Source organism: Mesoplodon bidens (assembly GCF_964165515.1).
Source record: "Mesoplodon bidens genome assembly, chromosome: 10".
NCBI lineage: Eukaryota > Metazoa > Chordata > Mammalia > Artiodactyla > Ziphiidae > Mesoplodon > Mesoplodon bidens.
This window is the reverse complement of record NC_138172.1, coordinates 24,131,647-24,159,160: the sequence shown is the minus strand read 5'-3', so window position 1 is coordinate 24,159,160 and position 27,514 is coordinate 24,131,647. Positions and strand designations below refer to the sequence as shown.

General features: G+C 42.2%; 1 protein-coding gene and 1 long non-coding RNA gene across 4 annotated transcripts in view; both read left to right on the top strand.

Annotated features, from left to right (window-relative positions):
* The first annotated feature begins 4,446 nt into the window (after positions 1-4,446).
* On the top strand, positions 4,447-9,836 carry LOC308623819. The gene is made up of 3 exons (XR_014016892.1): positions 4,447-4,526; positions 8,618-8,726; positions 9,368-9,836. It is a non-coding gene; the product is annotated as an uncharacterized lncRNA (long non-coding RNA).
* A 1,168-nt stretch (positions 9,837-11,004) lies between these two features.
* The window catches only part of SLC25A26 (solute carrier family 25 member 26), a 143,167-nt gene continuing 126,657 nt past the window's right edge, over positions 11,005-27,514 (top strand). The window contains exons 1-3 of one of the 3 annotated variants that reach the window (XM_081246540.1): positions 11,005-11,484; positions 23,788-23,944; positions 27,087-27,196. In XM_081246540.1, the coding sequence (XP_081102666.1) occupies positions 11,452-11,484; positions 23,788-23,944; positions 27,087-27,196 (300 nt within the window). In that variant the 5' untranslated portion in view covers positions 11,005-11,451. The remainder of the gene's footprint in view (positions 11,485-23,787; positions 23,945-27,086; positions 27,197-27,514) is intronic. The other 2 variants (XM_081246539.1, XM_081246541.1) reach the window with 2 other exon arrangements.

Here is a 27,514-nt window from a genome sequence, read left to right as displayed (position 1 = left end):
AAGATTAAAAAAGAAAAGAAAAAAAAAAAAAAAAAAAAGCCTTGGCATGGGGTGGAGTTTAGGCAGGGGTGGAACTTAGGCAGGGGCGGGGCCTGGGCAGGGCGATGTTCAAACATGGGTTGGGGTCTCTGCTTAGGACCTGCGCAGACGGGTAGAGGCAGCACGTGGAAAGGAGGGCCTCTGGCATGTGGAGTTCTGGAGTTGGGAGGTAGGGCCCTGGGGGAGGGTGTGTGGGTGGGGTTTAGGCCCAGCTCATTGGAGGGGGTCTCAGAGGGGGTCTCTGAGTGTAGAGGTGGGTGAGGGTGTAGGGGAGGGGCTTGGGCTCTCTGAGGCAGGAGGGAAGCTCCTAGGGCAGAGGTTTAGGTCTGGTAGCCCAACAGGCTTCCCGGTGCCTAAGTGGGCAGGGAAAGCACTGTCCCCATTCCTTTCCGTTCCTTCGTGCCCCTCACCTACTGTCTGCCCCAGGGCCTCCCCCGTCGCTGTGGGTGGGTCCCGCTGGGTGTAGGAACTCCTCCCCTCTCCCAGCTTCCCCTCAGGGATGCCGGTCCCGTAGGTCCGGCCTTTACGTTTGCTCCCCCTTCCCTCCCTCCCACTCCCTCAGGACTCATGCAGCTGGAGGGGGCCTAGGTGGGCAAAGGATCAGGCCCAGGATCTCACAAGGTTCCTGGGGGCCCACGTGGGCAGGGGAAACCTGGCCACGCTCCCTTTTGATCCTCTGCCCTCCCAATGATTCCCCAATTTCCCCCTTTGGCTGTGGGATCCCTTCCCCTCCCCCAGCCACCCCTCAGGGGTGCCAGTCCCGTCCAGCCTCCACTTCTCCTCTCCCTTCACTCCCCCCACGCCCCATGTCCTACCCAGTCACTGGGGGTTCCTCCCGTCCCCTTAGGTGTCCGTGGTACCCCACCGGTGCCTGGTAGGTGCCCTAGTTTTAGGAGATATGAATTCCGCGTCCTCCTAATACACCATCCTGACTCCATCCCCTCTCTTATTTTCTTCATTCCAACAATTAAACTCCTCCTATGTGTCTGGCACTGAGAACAGTGGTGAACTTGATAAGACATTGACCCTGTCTTCATGGATTTTATAATCTAGTGGTGAAGAGTGATGAGCACACACACCTAGAATTACAAATTATGATAAGTGCTGGGGAAAAAATGTGATGCTACAGGAGAAATATGGGAGGAGTGGGGTGATGTGAGGGAGAAGACAACCTCTGAGGAAACCACATTAAACTGCATTGTCAGTAAAGGTGAAGTAAGGAGAAGGGTGGACGTGGGCCTGTGCCCAAGCCCTGAGGCAGAAAGTATGGAGGTCAACTCCCCTAGGGAATCAAGAACAGAGAAAGGTAACTGGCAGGCCATGAGGTTGAAGCAATAGTCTGGGGCCCGATGATTCAGGTAAAAATATAAAATGTCTGTTGATAAATAAAACCTGCAAGAGGAACTAAAAATTAAGAGAGGATGTGGAACTGCACCTGAGCGACACATTACCCTACAGAGGGTAACATGTTCTCTCGTAATTATTTGCGGGAACTGTGGCCATTTTGCAACGTCAGTAGCATTGGACCTGAGGAATGACAAAGGTATTAAGCTCGCTTTTTTCTAGTGATTCTTTGAGCTCTAATGGGTTCACCTGGGGGACAGCTGGAGCAGATGAATGTTCAGCCTGTAGCATGAAGCCTGAAGTGTTCATTTAGGACCCATGGTGATAGCTCAGAGGAATAAAAGGTCATGCCCTTTTGAATGACGGACTGCTGTTTGACGGAAGGTAATAAATAAAAAGACCGCAGCGCCAGAGAGCTCTGGGGAAGGTTTGCAATGAGGAAGGTATAGAATGGCGAACTGAGCCGGGGGCAGGCACATCATGATGAGGGAGTTGGTGAATGGGAATTCAAAGCCATATATTTCATTCTTAAAACATTTTCCGTATCAGTGAATGAGCCGGGGCCCTGCGCCGTGTCGTGGAACTCTTCACCTCCTGCTGCCTCCGCCACCCCGCTTCCCTCCAGACACCCTGACTTAGGAAGCCACATGGCATCGAAGGGGCAGGGAGAGCTTTGATTACTGGTTGACTGAAGAATGTTGTGCATCAGCTTTTTCGTGAGCCTGAGAATCATTTCATCTTTGAAATGAAATGCGTTAAATGCGTTCCATCTCCTAGGAAGAAAAAGTGTCTTGTTGATGTTGGTAAAATATACATAACATAAGAATGACCGTTTTAACCTTGTTAGGTGTACGGTCTGGTGGCATTAAGGACATTCACATTGTGCAACCATTACCACCATCCGTTCCCACCATCCATTCCCAGAACTTTTTCTTTTTTTTTTTTTTTTTTTAAGTTTATTTATTTATTTTTTTAATTAGTTTCTGCTTTATAACAAAGTGAATCAACTTTTTCTTTTTCCCCAACTGAAATTCTGTACCCGTTGAACACTAAGCATTGCCCCTCCCTCCAGCTCTTGGCAACCAGCTTTCTACTTTCTGTCTTGTGAATTTGACTACTCTAGGTGCCTCTGTGGTCAGAATCCTACAGTATTTGTCCTTTTGTGAAGGGCTTATTTCACTTAACACAATGTCTTCAAGGTTTGTCCATGTATCAGAATTTCTTTCCTTTTTTTTTTTTGAGGTACGCAGGCCTCTCCCGTTGCAGAGCACAGGCTCCGGATGCGCAGGCCCAGCGGCCATGGCCCACGGGCCCAGCCGCTCCACAGCACGCGGGATCCTCCCGGACAGGGGCACGAACCCGCGTCCCCTGCATCGGCAGGCGGACTCCCAACCACTGCGCCACCAGGGAAGCCCTCTTTCCTTTTTAAGGCTGAATAAGATTCCATTGTATGTATAAAGCAGGAGGTAGATAGGCTCCAGGCTAGGCATTTACAACTGGCCTCCTGTTCACACTTCCTGGGGTGAGAAGAAGATGGGCTTCAGGCCGGACATTCATTACCCAGCCCCCTGTTTACATTTCCTGAAGCAAGAGACAAAGGGGCTCCAGGACTACATATTTATAACCAGACTCCTGTCTATATTTCAAGATCTGCACCTTGATATAAAAACCAGCAACAGAAATAGGGTAAATAACCAGACATTGGACATTTCTATGGCAGGGACAGAGTGGGACTAAACCCTGTTAAAAGATCAAGAGGTCATACATTTCCCATCCTTAGGGCAAGGGAAATACTGCACATGTGCAGAAAGGCTCCTTGGGGGTCAAAAAGGAGGGGGCACCACCCCATAATACGTGATGCTAAGGCCATCCCATAGACCTCTGGGCTGAAATCCATCTTGGAAAAACGTTGCACATGCACGTTGGGGAGGGTCCTAGGGCAGGGCAGGTGTGGAAGAAGAAACCAGGTCATTGGCCAAAGGTAAACAAAGACCCGGAAGAACTGCTCTGTATGAATGACCTAACCACCTCTTTCCTGGCTCCTCCTCATTCGGGAGGACGCCCCGCCCACACCCTTCCTCTCCTGTGTGCATCTCTGCCTTGCTTCTGTCTTAACTAAACAAACTGTTTCTCTGTGTGCTCTCCCACTTGTTGCTGTGCTGTGTCTCTAATAATAAACTTTGTACCTCTTTTTACAGTTTTGCCTCTGTGAGAAATGCATTTTTCACTGGGGGCAAAAGCTAGGGGGTGTGGTGACTGGGATTCCTGGTTTTCATCCAGCTCCGCAGGTTCAGTTCTAGGGCAGGGGATTAAGATCTTGCTTCATGCCACCACCCACTGCTGCCTCTCTGAGATCATGTATACACCCCATTTTGTTTATCCATTCATCTGTCTGTGAACATTTGGGCTGGAGGAAAAGTATCTCCAACCCATGGAGCAGAGACAAGATATTTTTCTTTTCATATATTGTCTTACTTTTCCTCTTTGCACACTCCTTACTCCCTCTCTCCCTCCCTCCCTCCCTTCTCCCCTTCCTCCCCAACCCCAGGCCCTGTAGAAGGAGGATAGAATTTTTTTTTTTTTTTTTGCGGTACGCGGGCCTCTCACTGTTGTGGCCTCTCCCGGTGCGGGGCACAGGCTCCGGACGCGCAGGCTCAGCGGCCATGGCTCACGGGCCCAGCTGCTCCGCGGCATGTGGGATCTTCCCAGACCGGGGCATGAACCCGTGTCGCCTGCATCGGCAGGCGGACTCTCAACCACTGCGCCACCAGGGAAGCCCAAGGCAGGCTTCTTAAGCCAGAAGATTGTAAGAATCATGAAACACCATGATAAAAAATGAAGTTGGGAGGGTCAGATGTTTACAAAGAAAAAAGGCCATTATGAACACACAATAACTAGTTAGCACTTGCTGATGGAATTAATTTGAAGAATAATAAAGGTTCTCATTTGTGATTAGCCAGAAGATTGTGGTTTAATGGTGGACAGTTTTGTTTTCAATTCCTGTAATGGGAAGATCATGAACCCCATGTCTGTTTTCCCATTATTCCCTCTACTGCAGAGAGAGAAAAATAGCTCGATTTGCCCTTGAATATAACAATAGTCAGTGACTGAGAAAAATCATTTGCTGTCGTCATCTGTGTCAGGTAAGTGTCACAAGGGCGACCTATAATTATCAGTTGCCACTTCAACAGAGGGGAGCAATTACAGCAAGGGCAGTTTGGTGTTATATATCAGTGTGACAGGCTTGCCAAACTGATGGGTAGTAAATGCACAAGGCACAAGGTTTTAGGATAATTTCCACATCCAAAAGAGTGGAGATCTTTGTCAGAGAATGTAAAAATTAGCTGAGCAAATTTCATCCTGATTATTTTTATATATGTTTTGGAAACCTAGCCAGAGCTTCATCTTGGGTCAAATATTGAACAAAACCCAATTATGGGAGATAACTGATTCACGCTTTGTAAAATCTAGGCAGGTTGATATCAACTTGCTCATGGAAAAGACAAAGAAATTAAACAATATCATGTGAGTGGCTGTCAGCTGGAGCTAGGTCAGCAGCAATATCTGATGGTAATAGCTGCAGCAGTACTATTTATTCATTAGAAATGGCCAGTTACGCAAGAAGAAAACAGACATCATTTTTAATGTCCCCAAGGATAACCCGTCATCATATAGATTTTTTTCTGTGCATTTGTAAATTATATATATTGCCTCTAAGATTGTCCCCATTGATTGCTGCTGCCTTATATTCATGCCCTTGTATAATCCTCTCCCCTTGAGTGTGATTAGGTTACAAAAGATTGTGGCTTCTATCTTGGGTGCTCTCTCTTGCTCTGATGGAAGCCAGGGGCTGTGTTGCAAGCTCCCACGTGGAGAGGCCCTCGAGGCAAGGAACTGAGGGAGGACTCCAGTCAACAGATATTGAGGAATTGAGCCCCTCACTCCAACAACCTGTGTGGAGCTGAATCCTGCCAACAACCACGTGAGTGAGCTTGGAAGTGGATTTCCATTCGAGCCATTAGTTGGGACTGTAGTCCTGGCTGACAGCATAACTGCAGTCTCATGAGAGATTATGAGCCAGCCAGGCCTAGCTAGGCCGATTCCAGATTTCAGACCCACAGAAACTCTGAGATGGTACATGTTTGTTGTTTTAAGCTGCTAAGTATTGGGGTAGTTTGTTATGCAGCAATAGAGAACTAGTATGTAAATGTTTACAAAAATTGGATTAGAGTGTCTTTTGTCAGAGTTCTAGCAGCAAACAGAAGGCACCCAACTGGGATTTTGAAGAGAAACTTGGGCAGTGTTAGGAAAATCAATAAGGTAGGAAGAGGCAGCCAGGGCATACAACAGTGGGAAGCCATTATCCTCCCTAGACCTGAAAGAGAAAGGGAGACAAAGAGAGGAGGCTGTTTCATAGTAGCAGTGTTGTAGAGGAATGCAACACCTGCCAGAACTGGGTTGAGGCAGGGAGGGAGCAGAGAAGAAATACCCTGACCTCTTTCTCTGGCCATCCTCAGATCTGCCCATGACTCTCATTGGCCAAACCCTACTGGAAACCAGGGGGCAGTTCCTACCGGTCAGCTTTCTAGGACAGAAAATGAAAGAAGAGAAAGTAGGGAGTGGATCTGCTGGGGCATAAGGACAGAAACCAGCATATGCAAATGCTCTTGTGCAACTGTTTTTATTTTTGCCATCCTTCTATATCATTAAAGATTCTTCTACATCATGGTTTTAAATAGCTACATATGGCTATTATAACCAAATTATCTCAATCATGCAATGATGAACATTTTTGGTTGTATAAAAATTCTTCTTTTGCTATGAAAATGGTGAAATGAATATGCTTATAGTCATATTTCTATGGATTAAAAAATAATTCCTTAGAGTACAATGCAATAAGTAGAACAGTTGAGGACAAAGAACATTTTTTAGGGTTTTGATATATCTTATATCACTCACCAGAAAAGTTGCTTTGATGCTCCCCCTATAAAAATCTTTGCCTATTTGATAGGTTTGAAAAATTCTGTATTTTTTCATTTTGATGTTATTACGGAATTTAAAATATTTTCACATGTTCATTAGCTACTTATTTTTCTTCCTTTGTGACTTTCCCCATTTTTTTCTATTGGTATTGGTGTTTTTCTTATTGATTTATAGGAACTATTTAGTTTTAAGAATTCATTCTTGTCATATGTGCTGCAAATATTTTTCCTAGTTAAAAAAAATCTCGGGCTTCCCTGGTGGCGCAGTGGTTGAGAGTCCGCCTGTCGATGCAGGGGACACGGGTTCGTGCCCCGGGCCGGGAAGATCCCACATGCCGCGGAGCGGCTGGGCCCGTGAGCCATGGCTGCTGAGCCTGTGCGTCCGGAGCCTGTGCTCCGCGGCGGGAGAGGCCACAACAGTGAGAGGCCCGCGTACCGCAAAAAAAAAAAAATCTCATGCATAAACCTGTTTCTTTACCTCAAGAATATTAAAATATTTACCTTTTCCTTCTAGTATTCTAATAAATTATATCAAGTGAGAATTTTAATCCATTTGGAACTGTTTTTGGAGGTAAAGTGTGAGACAGGGATGAAACATAATTTTCTTCTAAATGGTTATCTAACTGTCCCAAAGCCATTTATTGAAAGGACAGTCTTTTTTTATTTCTCACTGATTCAAAATGGAAACACAAATCCACGTGGAAAGTATAACCTTGATTTTATTACTTAAAGGGTTCCTTTCTGTTATATATTTTTGCATATGGGTTAAAATATGCATATGGGTTAAGATACATGAATATATATATATTTTTTTCTCTTTTTTTTTTTGCCGCGCGGGGACAGCAAGCGGGGTGAGGGGTGAAGTGGGCGGGGTTGCGGTAGGCCGCGATTAGGCCCCAAAGTACCCAGCACGCGCGCGGAAAGAGCGGCGGAAAAGGAAGTGACGGAAGAGCGGTCAGCGTGACAGATGCGACGGAGTTGTAGTTCCGCGGAGTGGGCCGTAGGAAGAAAAAAAAAAAACAGAACAGGCTGGGAGTTGCCCCACCCACATTCTAGGGATCCCAGAATCCCGATACCAATTTCTCTCTAAATTTAGAACCAAGGGGCCTGGCCCTACAGCTTCCTCCTCATTTAGGACAGAAAAGTCCAAATTCCGATTCCTCTCACTCAGAACAGAAGAGTCCGGACTCACATTTCCCTCCTCCCTGGGACTCAGAAGCCGAGCCCTGCTTCCTGTTAAATCCAGGAGTCGGGCCCTCAAGCCATCCTCAGACCATTCCTGGTCTCAAACAACTACCTTACACTAACCCGAGTGTTCGTATTCCCCATCCTAACTCCCTCAGATCCAGAATTTTGGGTCCCCAGCCCCTCCAACCTCTGGATCCAAGAGTCTGGGCCCTCAGCTTCCCTCCTTTACCGAACCTAGTAGTAAGGACCCCTAGGTCCCCTCTTTCTGGGGACCCAGGAGTCCAAGCTTCCAGCCCTATTCTCTCCTAGGTACTCCTAGGGGTCTGGGCTCTCAGCTTCCTCCTCCTTCAAGACCCAGAAATCCTGACCCTAGACCAGGCATAATCCAGGCATCCCGGCTTGGGCGAACTGGCTCATGGATTAGGAATGCAGTGATCTCACGGCCCCTCCCTGCCCAGTTACCCGCTGTCCCCCCTCCAGGGCCCCATTTTCCCTCCCAGTCTGATGAATATTTTTATTGCAAATGATTCTATTACTTTATTTTTCAATAAAGATCAGTAACAGGAACTTGGAGCTTGGGTCTAGTTCTGGCTAAAGATTATGTCCTTTATTTCCCCTAAGCTGGACCTAATTTGGTTTTTTTTTTGATGTATTGTTTTTGACCTCCTGATAATTTTTGTAAATACTATGAATATTTCGGAACTAAAGTGAACTTGGCTTACAGTGGTAGATTTAATTGAGGAAGACAATATTATTAGTATAATTTCACATGTTTAGTGCAAACCAGTACTTATCTCATTTGGTAGATTTTTTAACTAGAAGATCTGAGGATATACTCTGCCTGCAATGTGGTGACAATGACAGTGCATTGTAATGCTCCATTTAAAAGGCATGCACAAGTGGTAATGGATCTTTCTGTAAGCATTTCATGAAAGGAAGGCCCCAGGTCATGTTTGTACATCTGTATTTCCTAAAGGGATTCCAGTGGCATCATGTAATACCTGATGAAGCTTTTACCTCTGAATGATAGAAGAGAACATAACCTTTCTGTCTTGCTCTCTTAGATCACTCACTCTGGGGAAAACCAGCTGAGGACACTGAAGCAATCCTATGGAGAAGTCTACGTGGTGAGGAACTGAGGCCAACTGCCAACAGCTGGCACGAATTTGGCAGGTATGGAAATAGGCCATTTTGGAGGTGGATCCTCCAGTCCCAACCAACTCTTCAGGTATAGCCCTAGCCGATGCCTTGACTTCAACCTCATCAGAGAGACCCAGAGCCTGAACTGAGACAGGCTTGTTGCCGAAATTAGCCTCTGTACACCGGTGCCGAATTAAATCTGGGAGACAGAGTTTTGGGTGAAGTAGAAAGAAATCGTGTTATTGCTTTGCCAGGCAAAGGGGACCACAACAGGCTAATGCCCTCAAGACTGTATGTCCCACCCTGGACGGGGGTCGTGAGGAGTCTTTAACAGTGTTCAGGGAGCAGGGCGTGATCAGCTCGTGGACATTCTTCTGATTGGTTGGTGGTGAGGAAATTGGGAGTCAGCATCATCAACCTTCTGGTTCCAACCGGTCTGGGGTCTACGTGCTTGTGGGCAGCATACGGTTAACTTCTTCCACCTGGTGGCGGTTTCAGTATCTGCAGGACAGCTCAAAGGACATGGCTCCGAATATTATCTACAGACCTTGGGGAAGAACTAAAGGTCAGTGACTTTGTTTAATGGCCAAAGTATTATTATTTTGTCTTGCTTGACTGTGTTCCTTTCTTTCTGCATTTTCTCACTTCTGATTAAATTTATTCTTTGACTAAAGTTTTTCTACAGACAAAAGGCAGGCGGAGGACATGAGTGGGGTCTATTCCAGGAAGGCCTCGTAGTGTCCTGCTGGGTTACAGGCTGGGACCTGGGACCTGGGACCCTTTGCAGCAATGCTTGCACCTGGACAAACGTCTCCTCAAGCAACAAATACAAAGAAACTCCAAGGGGCTAAAAATAACTGCGTGCATGCACATTTGGGGCAAATTATGAACAAGATACAAAAAGCCCCAAAACCTAACTTCCACATCTGAGGAGTCGGGAGCAAAAGCATGGTAGCGCACATGATCCTTGCACACAGCACCACCAAGGGGATGGGCACCCCACCCAAGCCACCCCTGCAGCCTGACCACCGGACCTGCCCCTACCCTCGCCCCATGTAAGCAACCAGCTTGCCCTCCCCTCAGGGAGCAAGCAGGGCCACCTGTTACTTGTTTTCGCGCCGTCCTGCTACAGTATGAGTCCCAATAAAGCCTTGCCTGAATTTCTCGTCTGTTGTTTTTTCAACTTCTATTGATTAAGGAGTCCAAGAACCCTGGCCGGTAACAGAACCACTCAGGTAAGCCACTCCCAGATTTCTGGGGGTTCAGAATTTGAAACCCTGAAGGCATTCTGCTAATCATTTCTAGAACATCTCAACTAGAAGAGAATATTGACTGTAGAAGTGGTATGAAAGACATTGAAGAAAGGCAAAGAACCTAAGGCTGTTGCAAAGGTTTTGAGGAAATATGATGAAGTCATTAAGTAAAATTTCAAGCCTGGGTCTGCTATGTTCTCTGTAGCTTTGGGTTGGTTAGTGAACCTCTTGGAGCATCAGGATTCTCTGTAAAATGAGGATGCTAACCGTGCTTACCTTACAAAGTAGCTGTATTAGAGCACCACATCTGAGATGCAGTTGGCTCTTAATAGAAGGAAACTTAGAAGGTATTTGTTTGAAAAATGTAAAGGCAAGTCCACTGCAAGAAACTTTAAGTACTTAAAGTGGTCTTTGAAGTGTGCAACTGATACTACAGCTGACAAGCAAGTAAATAACCGAACAAATGAATTATATTAAGTGCAAAAACTGCTGGTAAGAAGTAGAGGACATTAATTTTTAGCTCGAGTAAGGAAATTTTAAAAAATATTATTAATTAATTAATTAATTTATATTTCTGCTTTATAACAAAGTGAATCAGTTATACATATACATCTGTTCCCATATCCCTTCCCTCTTGCGTCTCCCTCCCTCCCACCCCTCCAGGCGGTCACAAAGTACCGAGCTGATCTCCCTGTGCTAGGCGGCTGCTTCCCACTAGCTATCTACCTTACGTTTGGTAGTGTATATATGTCCATGCCTCTCTCGCTTTGTCACAGCTTACCCTTCCCCCTCCCCATATCCTCAAGTCCATTCTCAAGTAGGTCTATGTCTTTATTCCTGTTTTACCCCTAGGTTCTTCATGACTTTTTTTTTTTCTTAAATTCCATATATATGTTAGCATACGGTATTTGTCTTTCTCTTTCTGACTTCTCGAGTAAGGAAATTTTTGAAATGTTTTTCTATATTTAATAATTTTCTGATAATGAGTCTGTTTTATGGAAAATGAGACAAAATTTCTACAGGTGAAACCAACAGATAAATGCAAATAACTCATTGGAAGCCACAGGTTTCGCCCGCTGAAGCTAGTCCTGCCTCTCCACGGCCCCGCCTTCCACTATAGCCACGCCTCTTTTGGGTTTAAGGTTGGGCTTCACCCTTTCCTCAACATCCGGCTCGCTATGCCTGGTTCCCAGGCGAGGCTCGTTTGCTCGCGAGAGTTCCTCCACCTGGCCCACTCAGAAGCTGTAGGAAACGGAGGCAGAGAAGAGTCGCGAGACTTGACTCGACCACACTTTCCAGGCCCCGCCCCTCCTTCTTGGCCCTCCTTCTGGCCCAGCTTCCCCGGTTGCATGTGTAATTGTGTACTTGCTGTGGTTCAACCTCACGTGGTCACGGAAGTGCCGGCGTTACATACCCCGCCTCCAAGATGGCGGCGCCCGGTCCTGGGGCCCGCGACCTGAGTCGGCTCAGATTTGAATTATAACCTTGACTGAGTTTATGCGGCCATGGACCGGCCTGGGTTCACAGCCTCGCTGGTGGTGAGTACCGGGCGGTAGAGTGGGGGCGCTAGGGGGGCCGGAGGCTTCCCTGTCCTAGCACCTCCTTCCGGTTTTGCGCTCTGAATCATCCCCGGGTCACCGGTCACCAGGTCTGGGAGGAAGCACGGGGCTCCTGGGCCGCGCCGGGCCTCGTGTCAAGGTTCTGAGTTTCCTACCTGAATGATAGAAAGAGACGGGGGTGGGATAGGGGAGGACTTGACTCATAGTCTTCCGCACCGCAGTTTACCTAACGGAAAAAGAAAAGTTTCAATTGTATACTGTAACCATACTCTGGAGAGCTTGGCAATGAATGAAATACATTTAACAAAACTCTTGAGTCGCTCACCGACCTCCTGGTCAAGAGTGTGGTTTCATTTTGCTGTATCTTTTTTCAGTCTCGGAAAATGACGTATCTATTCATTCATCTTATATATAATCTGCTTAGTTTGCTTCCGAGCATTTTTCTAGGCTTTGGGTATATACTGATGAGCACAAATAGCCGCGCGTTGAGCCAGTACGTCAGTGGTGTTTAATTCCTTAGAAAACAACGAGAGTCAACGTGTCTTAACATCACCCCCCCCCCCGCCAAATCCTTTAATAAATACTTTGAAACCTTTCTTAGGACAGGCACAGTAGGGGATACTAGATACAGTAGTGAAGAAGACAGATTGGCTGCCTATGTTTTCATTGTAGGAGAGCGCGCAGAGGCAGAAGATAGACAAGTACTTTTTCGAAAGCTTTTCCTGAGAAATGGAGGCCTAGAGGACTTTCTTCGTTTAATTATCAAATGTTTTTGCAGGTGTTGGAGATAACATGGTGAACAAGATAGACCTGGCCGCACGGGTCGGGTGGTGGAGGCAGAAGGGTGAAATGCTTGTTATCATAAATGACGATGAGGGTTAGTTTCAGAGTGTATGGAAAGATGTGGAAGGGGAATCTTACCCAGACTGGTGGAATGATGGTTTTGTACCACTTCCAAATCTGGATTTGTTGATATTTGTAGAAGCTAGGTTTTAGAGATGCAAAGAAATATGTTACCCCTTTGAAGACGTTTTCCTGTCCAGCTGGTGAGATGGAAGAAATACTTGTAACAATTAACATTGCTCTGCTGGGAACTAGGGTAAGCTCTTTACATACATGGTCTCATTTAAGCCTGACAAACAATTGAAGTCGTATCCTAGTTTTCCAGATGAGGGAAGTGAGGGATAGTATGTTAGATAATTTGTCCAAAGTCACACAAGTGAGATACATTTCATGTGTGTAAGTGTTGGAGCTCAGATTCCAAGCAGTGTAACATGGGATTCCATTTACTGCTCCTTGAGACTACCTCTGAAGTCAGCAACTTCAGAGATAGTAGTTGCTAAAAACAGGTGAGTGTCAGAGTTAACAAAAGAAAAATTGTATTAAAATTTATTTAAAATTTATTTGATTAAAGAAGGGTACACATGCATACTTCTTTTTTCGTAGTTTCAGAGGGTAAAATTGGGATCGATTGGTAGAAATTTCAAGGAAGTTAGATCTCACTCCCGGCGAATTCATTTAGCCTGCAGTTTATCTGCCATGTGCTCTGTCTACTGGTACTGTGATTGCCCTTGGAGATTTGATGGCAAACAAACCAAGGCTATATGATAAGTATTGTGAAAGGAATGAACTGAGGTGGGGGAGAGAGAGAATAATATTGGAAAACCTACTTTAGATGGAGTGCCCAAGGAAGGCCCTGAGGAGCTGACGTTTAAGCTAAGACCTAACAGATAAGAGGCCAGTCATTTAAATGAGCAGAGGGGAAAGTTCAGAGGGAGCAACACGTGAGAAAATCCTCAGGTGGGAAGAGTTCAGTATGTGAAGGTGGTGACTGAGGCCTAGTGGGTGCGGGTAGTGTGACAGGGGCTGCTGTTGGAGAGCTAGACAAAGCCTGCCGAGTTGAGTCTTGGTGGGCAGTGGAAAGGAATTTGGATTTTATTCTTATTTTTATTATTATTATTGTTATTTTTTTGCGGTACGCTGGCCTCTCACTGCTGCGGCCTCTCCCGTTGCGGAGCACAGGCTCCGGAAGCACAGGCTCAGCGGCCATGGCTCACGGGCCCAGCTGCCCTGCAGCATGTGGGATCTTCCCAGACCGGGGCACGAACCTGTGTCCCCTGCATCGGCAGGCGGACTCTCAACCACTGCGCCACCAGGGAAGCCCAGGAATTTGGATTTTATATGAAGCATAACGAAAGCCATTAGAGGATTTTATTATTGAAGTAGTCCGGAAATGGAGGGGCCTTTTTTTTTTTTTAATGGTTGGGAGCATCTTTGAGGAGGCTAAGCGCTCCTCAGGGAGTTCTGTTTTGTTTACTACTGTGTGACCAATGCCTGACACTTCGTAGGCACTCAGCACTTGTTGGGTGAATGAATGCTACTTCACATGTTTGCGGAAGTCTTCAGCCTCGGCTTCTAAGGATTAAGTGAGATGTAGTACAGAGCCTGACGTAGAGCAGATATTTAACTGTTTCCTTCCTGAAGTTTCTGGAGCAGGATTGAAGGGCTGTAAAGCTGAATGAGGAGAGAGCTTCTGGCATGTTAAGTTTTCATTTGGAGCACAGAGCAGACTATTCAGAAAAAACCCCTCCAAGAGTACAGTCACTGGTGCATGCTTTTAGGAGAGCAGTTTGAAATAAGTATTAGCGACCTAAAGATGTTCATAACATTTAACTCAGTGAAGATAATAGGAAAACATGAAATAAGAGAGGAATGGTTAGGTAAATGATGATAGATGCATTTCATGGACTATTTAGGGGCCATTGGTAACAGTGCTTGTGAAGAGTATGTGCTATAATAGTAACATGGAAAATGCTTATGAGATTTAAAAAAAGGGAAGAAAAAATACAACACTGTACCTGTATACATCTGGTTCATGCCTAATTAAAACTTGGTAGCCGGGCTTCCCTGGTGGCGCAGTGGTTGAGAGTCCGCCTGCCGATGCAGGGGACACGGGTTCGTACCCCGGTAAGGGAGGATCCCACATGCCGTGGAGTGGCTGGGCCCGTGAGCCATGGCCGCTGAGCCTGCGCGTCCGGAGCCTGTGCTCCGCAACGGGAGAGGCCACAACAGTGAGAGGCCCAATTAGCTAAAAAAAAAAAACAACAAAACTTGGTAGCCAAGGGGAATTGGTTCCAGGTCCCCTGTGGATACCAAAATCCACAGATGCTCAAGTCCCTTATATTAAATGTATTATTTGCATGTAACCTATGCACATCCTCCTGTATACTTTAAATCATTTCTAGATTACTTATCATACCTAATACAATGTAAATACTGTGTAAATAGTTGTAAATACAATATAAATGTTATGAAAATAGTTGCCTGCATGCAGCAAATTCAAGTTTTGCTTTTTGGAACTTTCTGGAATTCTTTTTGCAAATATTTTGAATCTGCATTTGGTTGAATCTGACGATGCGGAACCCCAGGATATGGAGGGCTGGCTTTATTCCATTCCTTAAAAAAAAAAAAAAAAAAAAAAAAAAAGCTGTATTGAAATCCTCCAAGATGGAATGAAATAATTTTGATAGTAGCCCTACTTTTTTCTTCTACTTTTTTCAATGCAAAACAAACAAACATACCTCCAAACCACTCTTTCCTTCCAGCCTGACTCTTCTGTCTCTTTCAGTACTTAGCTGTTTCATCGACGTTGTAGTTCATCTGGGTTGTTACTTGAGTGAAACCAAAAGCACCCCTGTCTCAGTTACTTTTAACTGGGTTACAGGTGAAGGAACTTTGGCAAGTGTTGCTGCTCTGCAGTGTGAAGTGCAGGCAGTCCTTTGCGTGTAATGTGGGGCCGTAAAGATGAATGTGCGAGTGGACGTCATGCAAAGTGATCTTAATAATTGATGAAAACATGATTATTTAACGACCTTTAAAAATTCTTGTCAATGTTAATGACTCTCTTACTGTCGATTGTGGAAGTATAGGGAAACGGGAAAAAAAAGTAAAACTAACATTTAGTACAGTGTAACTTAAAACATTAAGATTGTATTTCTTTGTAAAAAAAAAAGTATCAGAAGTAATTTGTAAGTCATATAACTTGCAATACAGAACAAGTGGAGATTTTTGCTGGCACAGCTTGCTCTGGGACATCTTTGTCCTTTTCGTCACAGCCTTTTCCCCCGTATGTGGTGATAAGTTCGCCTTCACTCATTTTCCTCTGGCTGCATGTCTGGAATCTCTCCAATGACAGCAGTGTTGATATTCCCACAGCTAATTCTTTTATAACTCCTTTTACATTTGATTTGAATGTCACTTTCAGTGTTAACCACTTGTCATTTATTTGCCCAGCTTTCATGTTTGTTGGCCAGTTCCCTCTTTCAATTATCCATTTTTGTGAAATGTCACCATGGTCACTGTAATTCAACTGTCCTGTTAGAGGACTTGTGTTCCTTGTGGCAACTGAGATGCATGCGTGTCGGTGCTGTGCAAAGCAAGGACTGCTTGTACTGTTTTTTTAAAAATTGTTATTATTATTTTTCTTACTTAAGGGAGGTGGTTCTGAAAAAGCATCTTCATAACATTTGTGTCTTCTCACTGGACCTGCCCTTCTGAGAACCACTGGCAGAAAGGGACTTGAGGGCAGTGGCATGGATTATGTTGCCAAGGCCTCTTAGGTGGGGTAAGAAAACAGAAGAAAAGATAAGAATGAAGTTGAAGGGACGTTTTCAGGGTTTTTTTTGCCTCTTACCTTTCTTTTCTGGAAGGCAGCTTCCTAGTCTGCTTTCTGGAGTCAAGGAAGTTAGTATATGATGATGAAGCATTAACTCCATATCTCTAAGGGATTGGGAATTATGCTGCACATTCTCGAGCTTGCTTTGTGTGACTTGTTTCTTTCTGTCATTTAGGTCACAGTGGGCAGGTCTTCCTTTTTTTGCTCATTTTTGTGTTGAGTAGGCAGTCACCTAGATAGAGGTATATTCTCAATTTTCATCAATCAGTGGAGCATGCAAGGCACTCTTGGAGACCACCAATTGTCTGGGGCCACAATCGAGAACCACTGCTGTGATGGAGGCATTTCTTCTGTATTTCAAGTACGAGGAGATGGAGCTACCTTTCCTTTCTCATTTTTCTTTCAATATAAGAGGGGGTCCTGGGAAAGTTTTAGAATCTGAAATTTAGCTGTAAATGACTTAATATGCTTTTGTACCACTTCCAAACCAAATGCTGTGTGTTCAGATATAAGTTTTAAATATTAAAATTTTAATGGTACACACAGAATTTAAGTAACAAAATGCCAAATAGAGGGAAGATAAAACTTATACCCATAGTTTTTCCACCTCCACGCATCAGGTATTGTTACCTGTTTAACCAGACATATGTGTGAGCCTTTGCTCTGGTACTTGGGAAGAGCAAGAGCTTCGAATATATGGTCCCTACCCTCAGGGGTGTGCAGTCAAGTGGGAGCAGACATTTAACAGAAAATAAAACAAAAATTAACCATGTAATTATGCATGGTGATAAAAAGTAACCATTTACCGAGCACTTTAATGTGTGCTTATGCAGTTTTTTCAGAGCAGAAATCATATGGTTACAATTTTGTCTTCTGCTCTTTTTTTTTTTTGTATTCTGGTTAAAAAAAATAACCCATAAATTCACATCCAAGCATCATAAAGAAATTTGAACAGTAGTGTTTCTCAGTTTTTTGAGTTTCATGCTGAATCGTTCCTGCACATATCGCGTGATTTGGTTTTCTGTTGTGTGAATCCATGGGTGATTCTTGTCCAGGGAGCAGCATTTGAGGAAAGCTTTTCGTTCATGATTGGTAAGGAAAGACTTGAGTTTATCGATTTTGTATATACATTTATAGTTCAGTTTAATATATGAATGTAATCTTCAGTCTTTGGTCAAGTCCTTCTTCGTCTTTCACATGGTTTTTAATACTGGTCTGTCAGAAATAGGGCATCAGCAAACTTGGAAGGATATTTACAGTAACATAACACTAAAAATGATAACTCATATTTATTGGTAATTGAGGCAGGCATTTTGCTAAGCATGTAACAGGCTCATGTAGTTGTATTTAATTCTCATTTAATCTCACTCAGTTCTCAAAAACTCTGTGAAGTATAGGTACTATTATTTTTCCCGTTTCATGCATGAAGAACTGTGGGCTTACCTAGGTTTAATAGCTTTCCTAGGGAGACCCAGTTGAGATTGAAGCCAGGTCTGCGTGTCTGTTGCAAAAGCTGTAGTCTAAGGCAATATTTAATCTGAAAGAATTTCTGGAGAAATGGAAGAATACTCAAGTCAAAGTCTAGAACCATTATTGTATTCCTGAGAATAGCCTTACCAAACAACACTGATCCTACACAGTCTTTTCCGTCAGGAGGTGATGAAAGGCAGAGGATTTCTAGAAAAGTCACCCTGAATATACCACAGGGCTGTCACTGGAGCTGTGGAATGCCAAGAAGTATAGCAGCTGGTAACACCAGGTTTCATTTGTCACAGTGCTATGGCAAACTGCAGCAGGGACAACCAGAGAGTGATTTGCTGCAGTTTTTCTTCTGAATGTTGAATCTTTCCGTAAAGTGTTTTCTCATCATCTTACATTTCCATGTGATTCAGACCAACAGACAAGTGTGGAAGCCCTGCTCCATCCCAGGCACTGGGTTATATATTTAGGAGGGCCAAGGTCACTGACTGGGAGACTGGGAAAGGCTTCAGGAGGGATATGGCATTTGGTCACAGTCTTAACAGTGAAATGGATTTTGGCAGGTGTGTGTGTGTGTGTGTGTGTGTGTGTGTGTGTGTGTGTGTGTGTGTGTGTGTAATGGCCGGGGGGAGCAGGGGGTCTGCTGGCTGTAGTAGACAGGAGACAAGAGGCATTGGAAGGGACTTCCAGGCTGAGAGAAAAACCTAAGCAGGAGCACAGAACTGATAAGTTTCAGGATGTTTTTGGGAAACAGAGTAGTCAGAGTGGATGAGGCTCAAGGTCAAGAGTGTGCCAGATGAAGCTGAACACGTAGTTTAGGGTCCAGGGGTCGAGGTTCTGAGTTACCCCTTACTGAGTGCCTACTGTATACCAAATGTGACCAGTGAATTTGGGTTGTTGTTTTTTGTTTTTGTTTTTTTTGGTGAGGGAATATTAATTTGAGTAGCTCTACTTTTGTATGTTTGTAGTACTCATTGCAAAATTTGAACAATACAAAAATCAACAAGATAATAATAAAAGTACTTCTCATCCCGAATGTTTTTCCACAGAGATAATAACTTCTAACAGTTTTGTGTGTATGATTCCTGACTTCTAATTATGCATAGACAAATAAATACACATTTCTTTGAAAGGTGGGACTATACAGCATATATTGATCTGTAGCTTATTTGATTAATTTAAGAATATAACATGTTTCTGTATCAGCAAGTTCAGGTCAATCTCATTCTTTTAAAGGCTGTGTAGCAATCCGTTATTCTGATATAATACAACTTACTAGGTTATTTCCAGTTTTTTACTGCTAGAAACGGTTCTGTAGTAAACATTCTTGTATATTTATGAACTTATTTTTGTGGAAGAAATGTTTAAAAATAAAATAACTGGATCAAGTATTTTATAGTTTAAATTTTTCATTTTGCCAAATTGTCCTTCAATAGATTATAATAATTTGTTTATGTTAATACCCATAACTATTTTCATATTTTTAATCTTTTATAATGTAATTGGGAAATTTAAAATTTCATTTTTATTTGATCACTGATGATGGGGAAGCATATTTTCATAATTTTGTTGGCTGTTTATATTTTTCTTTTGGGAATTGCTTGGTCCTGTGTTTTGCAATTTAAAAAAAATTTGATGTACCTTTTTTAGGTTGCTTTGTAGTACCTTCTAAGATATGGTTAGTAAACTTTTGTTATAGTCATAAATTCATGTGTTTTTCAAATAGTTATTGAGTGCCTACTACGTACTGGGTGCTGGGAACATACTGGTGAACAAAACAGGTATGGATCTTATAGTTTCGTGGAACATACAGTCTTTGAAGAAATGGTCAGATGCTCAACTACAGAATTAGAATTCTCATCAGTGTGTGGAAACATAAGGGTCTAAACCTAGACTGGGGGATTAGGGACACAGTCCTAGAAATGAGGAAAATCAGATGACTTGGAGGAAAAGAGAGATCAAGGTGGTAAGAAGGTACCCAGCAAAGGGCTAATGATGGAGTTAAGGGTGGAGAGATAGATGGGGGACAGAACTTCTAGAGCCTTGTAGGCTGTACTGTGATTTTGTTCTTCATCCTAAGGGCTTTTGGAAACTTTGAAGAGTGTCAAGATGAAATTGAAATTTGTATTTTACACAGACAGCGTTAGTGTAGAGGGTGAAGGAGCACTGCGGGGAGAATGGATGGTGGAGGGCGAGGAAGGCAAGTATCACAGGAAGCAGAAGCCACAGCTCTTCAATGAGGTGGTTAAGGTCACAGATGGCCACTTTGTTGTGGAGGAAACTGAGAATGTCAGGGAGGGATGTTTCCCTGAGAAGCCATGTTAATGTTTTGCCTGGTTCTTTTTAGTTGTGGTCTAGGCCAGGGGCCTGTGATGATTTTGCTTAGTTAAATTAGACGGATGGTTTGATATTGTCCTGTAGTTGAGCAGCAGTGAGTTTTTTTGTTTTTGCTTTGTTTTTTTCTGTTTTGCCAGCTTCGTGTAATCTTGACTTTTTCCAACTCCCAGAGGAATTTCAAAGGGTCTAATTTCACGAATTACACACTTCCTCTCTACAGCCTGCCAGCACTTTTTCCATTTTTAAATTAAGGTGGTGCTGTGTTATTTTATCTATATCATATCAAGGTCTCAATAAATTGTTATGCTATGGTAAGGCTTGCTGGTTATCTGGGTTATGTTCTCTTTCTTTGGATTTTGTCTAGCACTTAGGATTTTCAGTGTAAGCTACCATAAATCTTGAAACTAACCCTTTGCCTGATAACCTTTTTAAAAAATTTTTTTAATTTTTAAAGATTTTTTGTCCGCACTGCATGGCATGCAAGATCTTAGCTCCTCTACCAGGGATCGAACCCATGCCCCCTGCAGTGGAAGCATGGAGTCTTAATCGCTGGACTGCCAGGGAAGTCCTGCCTGATAACATTTTTGATAAGTGATCATAAATAAAGCAAATTTCTCAGGGTAAAGAAAAAAAGAAATTGGTAGAGTCCCTTATAATTCAGTTGATGCTGGCTTGATGAAAAATTATAAGCATTCCTTAAAGTTTTTGTTTAAATCTTAGATATGTTGCTGTGTGTCTAAATACATAGGTAATTCTTAATCCTCTTTTAGCAGCATTTTTTTCAGTCTCATGAATTTAAGTGACATTTGAGTTATAGAAGTTTGAAATCCACAGAAGCAATTAGTAACTCTTGATTCATGATTTACTAGATAAATAGATTCAATCTGGTCATTTTATTCTCAGACGATAAGAATTCTGATGAAAGAAGGGCTGGAGAATCAATGCATGCAAAGTAGCCAAATAGATTAAAAGAGTAATTCGCTTATTGATTAAAATTTAGCAGTAGATAGCAAGCATCTCTCTGAACCCACTCCTAAGATTAAAGAGAAAATTAGAATGAAGTGCAGCTATTTTTTTTTTTCTTTTTTTTTTTTTTTCGGTACGCTGGCCTCTCACTGTTGTGGCCTCTCCCGTTGCGGAGCACAGGCTCCGGACGCGCAGGCTCAGCGGCCATGGCTCACGGGCCCAGCCGCTCCGCGGCATGTGGGATCCTCCCGGACCGGGGCAGGAACCCGTGTCCCCTGCATTGGCAGGCGGACGCTCAACCACTGCGCCACCAGGGAAGCCCTGCAGCTATTTTTAAGGAAACCAGTCATATCAGTCATTCTCACCAAGATTTTAGTTCTTGTGTTTTGAGAAAATGAAGAGGCAGGCAAAATATTTTATTACGTACTGAATTTTATAAAATCCTTAAAGAATAAATGAGAAGAATGTCGAAAAAGTTGGCTTTTTTTTCTTTTTAACTTTGCTACGTTACTTGTGAACTCTTTCCCTTGACTTAGAAGAGGCCACCTTTATGTCTGGAAAGAAATCCCACATTGTCATTCCTTTACTCCCACTTGTGGTGCTTTACTGGCACATCTCTGTGTTCTTTTGGTGACAACTTTCTGGGTTATTCGCAGAGTATCCCGCATGGTCTTTGGGGTTCTGTCATGCCTTTCAGGCTGATCATATAGTATTAACGTATATGGTAATGTACTTTACTTTTCCTTTTTCTTTTTTTTTAAATTTTATTTATTTTTGGCTGCATTGGTTCTTCATTGCTGCGCGTGGGCTTTTCTCTAGTTGCAGCGAGCGGGGGCTACTCTTCGTTGCAGTGTGTGGGCTTCTCACTGCGGTGGCTTCTCTTGTTGTGGAGCACAGGCTCTAGGTGAGTGAGCTTCAGTAGTTGTGGCTCGTGGGCTCTAGAGCTCAGGCTCAGTAGTTGTGGCACACGGGCTTCAGTAGTTGTGGCTCGTGGGCTCTAGAGCTCAGGCTCAGTAGTTGTGGCACACGGGCTTAGTTGCTCCGCGGCATGTGGGATCTTCCCAGACCAGGGCTCGAACCCTTGTCCCCTGAAGTGGCAGGCAGAGTCTTAACCACTACGCCACCACGGAAGTCCCTGTGGTAATGTACTTTTTTAGTGTACACTAATTTTTAATAATTACCTATGCAAACTAATTGAAAAGTAGACATTATTGCATTTCTCATCAGGGTAATTTCATTTTTGCAATGAAGTCTTGCAGTGTTTTTTTTTGTTTGTTTGTTTTTTTGCGGTACGCGGGCCCCTCACCACCGCGGCCCCTCCCGCCGCGGAGCACAGGCTCCGGACGCGCAGGCCCAGCGGCCATGGCCCATGGGCCCAGCCGCTCCGCGGCATGCGGGATCCTCCCAGACCTGGGCACAAACCCGCGCCCCCTGCATCGGCAGGCAGACCCCCAACCACTGCGCCACCGGAGAAGCCCCTTGCAGTGGTTTTATGGTGAGTGGCAAGTAGAGCAGAAGGTGTTTGCTAGGTGCTAACCTTTGTACCACTTGAGCATTCTGTAAACCCAAAGGATGGAAACAGCGGATCATTTTGAACTCTGCCTGTATGTTTACATAGTACCGATTCTTCTTTTTCTGTGTCAGGGAATATATAGTTTTTAATGTCTACTTTTACTTTTTGAATAGGTAATATATTCACATGGTTCAAAATCCAAAAGATAGGAAAAGTTAGCAATTCAGTTTAAAACTTACTATGTAGGAACCGTATTGAGAGTTGCCTCTTTGTAGTTCTTCTACCTGCTTACTGTGAAATGGTGTTGATTCATATCTTTAAATGATGCCTTTAGACCTTGTGTGTTGACCTTTCTTTGACAGTCTCTGAGTTCATATTTTTCTGTCTCTTTTTGCTTTAACTAAGCTGTAACCAGTTTTTAAAATATTCTACATATGCTTTAGTGTAATCACAAGGTGAAAACTTAGTTTTTAATCAGGTTTTAAAGTGCAGCTTCTCCAAAGCAACAACATGGTATCTCTTGGGAGATGACTAGTTTGGGTCAGCTTTTAATGTCCTCTAGGAATTTAGCTCTTTTTTTCCCCTTCATGTATTCACTTAAAAAGTATCAAGGAATTTTCAAATACACACAAAGTAGAGAGGATACCATGTGTGATTCTTAAAATATGGATCTAGATTCACAAGGAGCATTACCATTTAGAATGTAAGTCTCAAAACATTTATTTTCTTAATGCAGATTCACTACTCATTAGTTAAAAAGGCAAAAAATATAACATTTGGTGTAATTTGGACAGATCACTGAGATAAATTGTCAAATGAAAAAAACAAGGTGCAGCATACCACCTTTTACTTAAAAAAAAGGTAAAATAAAATACATATTCATATTTGCTTGTATATGCCTAAAGTAACTTGGGAAGGATACAATAAGAAACCAAAACTGGTTACCTGGGTTTTTAGGGACAGGGAAGGAGACTTTGAACTCTTTACCTTTCTGAGGTTTGTTTGTTTACTTTTTTGAACCCTATGAAATCATTAAAAATGAGTTTGAAATTTATTTTAAAATTATTAAAAATCATTAAACTTTTTTAAAACAATACGTAATATAAAATTTACAACTTGAAAATATATCACAATAATTGTCATTTTTCTGTAGAGTTAGGTAAGAGGTGTTTTGACTGTACCAAAGTAGTCTGTGGTATACTTTAAAACCATACTTAAAGAAATATGCTTTAAAAACTACCTCATCCCCAAAATGGCAATTTATTTTATTGTAACCTTTTTTTTCTTTTTCTTCCTTTTTTTTTTTTTAAAGGCTGGTGGGGTAGCAGGTGTCTGTGTTGACTTGATATTATTTCCTCTGGATACCATTAAAACCAGGCTGCAGAGCCCCCAAGGATTTAATAAGGCTGGTGGTTTTCGTGGAATATATGCTGGCGTTCCTTCTGCTGCTATTGGATCCTTTCCTAACGGTAAAAATTATATTAGTATTATCACTGCTTTATATAAAGCCAAGATAATGGGATTTATTTTCAGAATGGTATGTGGTCCAACCCTATATAGAATTCCTTATATGATTGATGTAGTTGATCTCCTGAATTTATTTTCTATTCATTAATCCATTATTTTTGACTCAGCTGGTGCTATAGATTCCAGTCTAGTGTATTTGTAATAAAAAATAAGCAATCTTTAAATGAGTGGTTTTTGTTGTTGTTAAAGCTCCTTGTTAGAATCCTTAAAGTGTTCCTGTAACATTGATTGTGATGTCTTACAGCAGTTCTCAATCTTGCCTGCACGTTGGAATCTCTTGGGAAGCTTTACAAAATACTTATGCCTGTGTCTCCATGAGAAGTTTAATTGGTCTGGTGTTTGCCTGGGTATCAGGAGTTTTAGTAGCTTCCCAGGTGATTCAGATATGAAGCTGAGTTTAATAACCAGCTTGGAGATTCTCATGGAGCAGATGAACCTAAGAGGCATTAAATCTTTGTCTTAACTAAATTGCTCTCAGATGATGCAACCCATTCCCACTAACCTCCTCTTTCCATTGTCTTTTGTTTTGGTTTTGAAGTTGTGTGATTTATGGCCCTTTTATTCTATAATCAGTATAATCTGTTTCATTTAATCCACCTCTTTCCAGATACTTATTTTAATAATTGTTTACTGATGCTTTGATTGGCACTCAAAAGCAGACCAAGCAAACAGAAAACCACCACTGTCAAACACACACACACACACACTCATACTCATACACTCACTCACAAAACCCCTGCTCCAGAAGATTCTTAAATTCTGGAGTTTGATTTCTTTTTTCTCAGTATATTTCATTAGAGATTCTTTCTTGTTAACTTGACATTAAGATGTCCATCTATATCCATCTGTGAGCACAACATTCACATAAAGATTTGTAGAGCAAATCTTTTTGGTCCTTTAGTTTATCTCCCCGAGCCATCCTTAGAGCAGCCACCTGTTTTGAGGTTATCCTTGAATTATTTTATGTCTTAATTTTCAGTAATTGATCATAGCAAGTCGCTATTGAGGACCCACTCCATGCCAAGTATAGCTCTATATGTGGGAGATGCGCCTTGGTTCCTAAATTTATCTGCATTGCAATCACCTGATCACCTGAAGAGTTTTTTTTTTTTTTTTTTAATGAAAGTACTGCTGTCCTACTCCCAGAGATTTGGGATTTAGTTGGCCTGAGGTGTGGCCTGGGCTTTGGAGGTTTAAAAAAAAAATCCCCAGGTAATTTTAATATGCAGACAAGTTTGGGAACCTCTGAACTAGGGAATTGCAAAGAAATATGTTACTAAGTCCCTGTCTTTTGGTCATCCATTCTTATGATGCCTCCCTCATCATTGTAAATATTCTTTTTTCTCTTATGTATTAAGTAGGAATTGTTGGTATATGAAGTATTAGTGATGGTCTGCAGGGTACATGGTGCTCCATTAAGCTCACAGGGCTGGTTTAGATTCTTGTCAGCAGGAGTTTACATACAGAATGTGGTTTTGAATTTTTGTATGTTTGAGAAAGTGGTGTTCTTCTTGCCCTGCTTTTCTTTTTCTTTTTTTCTTTTTTTGCCATCCACGGAACATCTTTGAATGGGAGATGCTGCATAAAGAGTCAAAGTGCCAGCGTTTCAGAAATGGCCTTTCTGTCTTTCTGCAAATTTTTGGTGAATTGGAACTTTTTACGTGGCACTTTAAACAATTTTTGCTATTGATTAAGGTTCTAGATGGAGTACAGTGCACCAGTGTAACATTCAGAGGCTTGTAGACTTTTTTGAGAACGTATTGTGCAGGGGGTATGGAAGGGACTGAGGGTTGAAAGAAGAGAGGAAAAGACCTGTATTCAAGACCCTTACTCCATGTTTAGAAGGGAATGTAGAAAAACCATAGTTTTTTGTTTTGTTTTCACTCCTGGGGGGTGGGGGTGGGTGGGTGGAACGTGTAGCAGGTAGAACTTACAGCCGAATGTGACTGGAGATACTCTAGCCCATTTAGTGAGTAGGCCAAAGTAGGAACAGCCTAAATAAGAATCACACGTGGGAATTGGGACCTGCATTAACTATATACAACTGCTTGCATGGTCATTACTCATCCCGGGACAGTGTGCCTCCTCATTTGGCCTGCTGTTTTTTTGTTAACCACTGAGGGGTGTTTACAAGCTTGTTGACTTTAACTGTGAAGAACTGATTTTCACTACCAAGCTCTTTTCCTGAGTGTTTCAGACTTTACTGTGACATGTTCAAATGCCCTTTGAAAGATGAATTTGCCATTTATTTATCTATCGTTCCTCACCTTTTACGTGAGTGATGAACATCTTTTTATTAACAATACGTGGCAAGTCTTAAAGCCTTCCTGTGTAGCTTAGTTCATGGTGATAGGGGTAGCTTTTTAGAGATTTTGATTTCCAGTTTTAATTCAGTAATTGATTTTTTCCTTGATGTAAAAGTGAGTTGATGTGGTAAAAAGTAGCCATGGTTATTTTGAGTAACTGGCAACAAAACATTATGGAATAGATGCTTTATTTAGTTAAGATATGTGTTTGCAATTTTAACCTGTCTAGAAATCAGTGTAGCTGATTATTTTATGACCATATATAAAGATATTTTGGATCACAGAAATTCATATCCTATCTAAAAAACTTAACTAAAAAGTGTTAAGTGACTTATCAGTACAAACTGGTAAATGCCAGGTTAGCTGTTAGGCTTCCTCAGGGCAGGGATCATGTCATCTGCATGTTTGTAAGTCCAAAGTCAGGCATGTAACATGGGCTCAGTCAAATCTGCAAGAGTGAAGGGGTTGGGGGGGCAATAGTACATATTATTATTTTATCTTTATTTATATTTATTCATAGTTATAAGTACACACATATATAATATATAAATATGTACATATTATATATAATATATGTATATATTATATAAATAATATATATTTATAAATATATTTTAGTATTTATATTTATTATTTATACTTATTTATGTTACTTATTATTATCTTTATCTGTTATAATTTAATAAGTAGAGTTGTAATTTTTTTCAAGAAACATATCTCTTAACAGTTTACATATATATTTAAAGTTTGTGAAAGACTGATTTGTTTTAAATTTCAGCTGCTGCCTTTTTTATCACCTATGAATATGTGAAGTGGTTTTTGCACACTGATTCATCTTCGTATTTGATGCCTGTGAAGCATATGTTGGCTGCCTCTGCTGGAGAAGTGGTAGGTAATAAGTTATGTGTATAAAATACTTCAGAAATGCAAAGTATGCACATAATTTCAGTACAGGTATTACTTCATTTCATTTTTAAAAGACAGTTCTTTTTTAAATTATGAAAGTCATAAATCCCAATAAATTTAAATGGATTAAACATTATAGTTGAAAGACAGTCTATATAGGATGAAAGAAAAATCCAGCTACCTGCTATTTACAAGAGACACACCTCAAACATAATTATACAGAAAGAATAAAATTATGGAGGTAGAGGAAAATATCCATACAAGTTTTGGTGGCTTCATGTTGGGTCAGCATAATTGAGC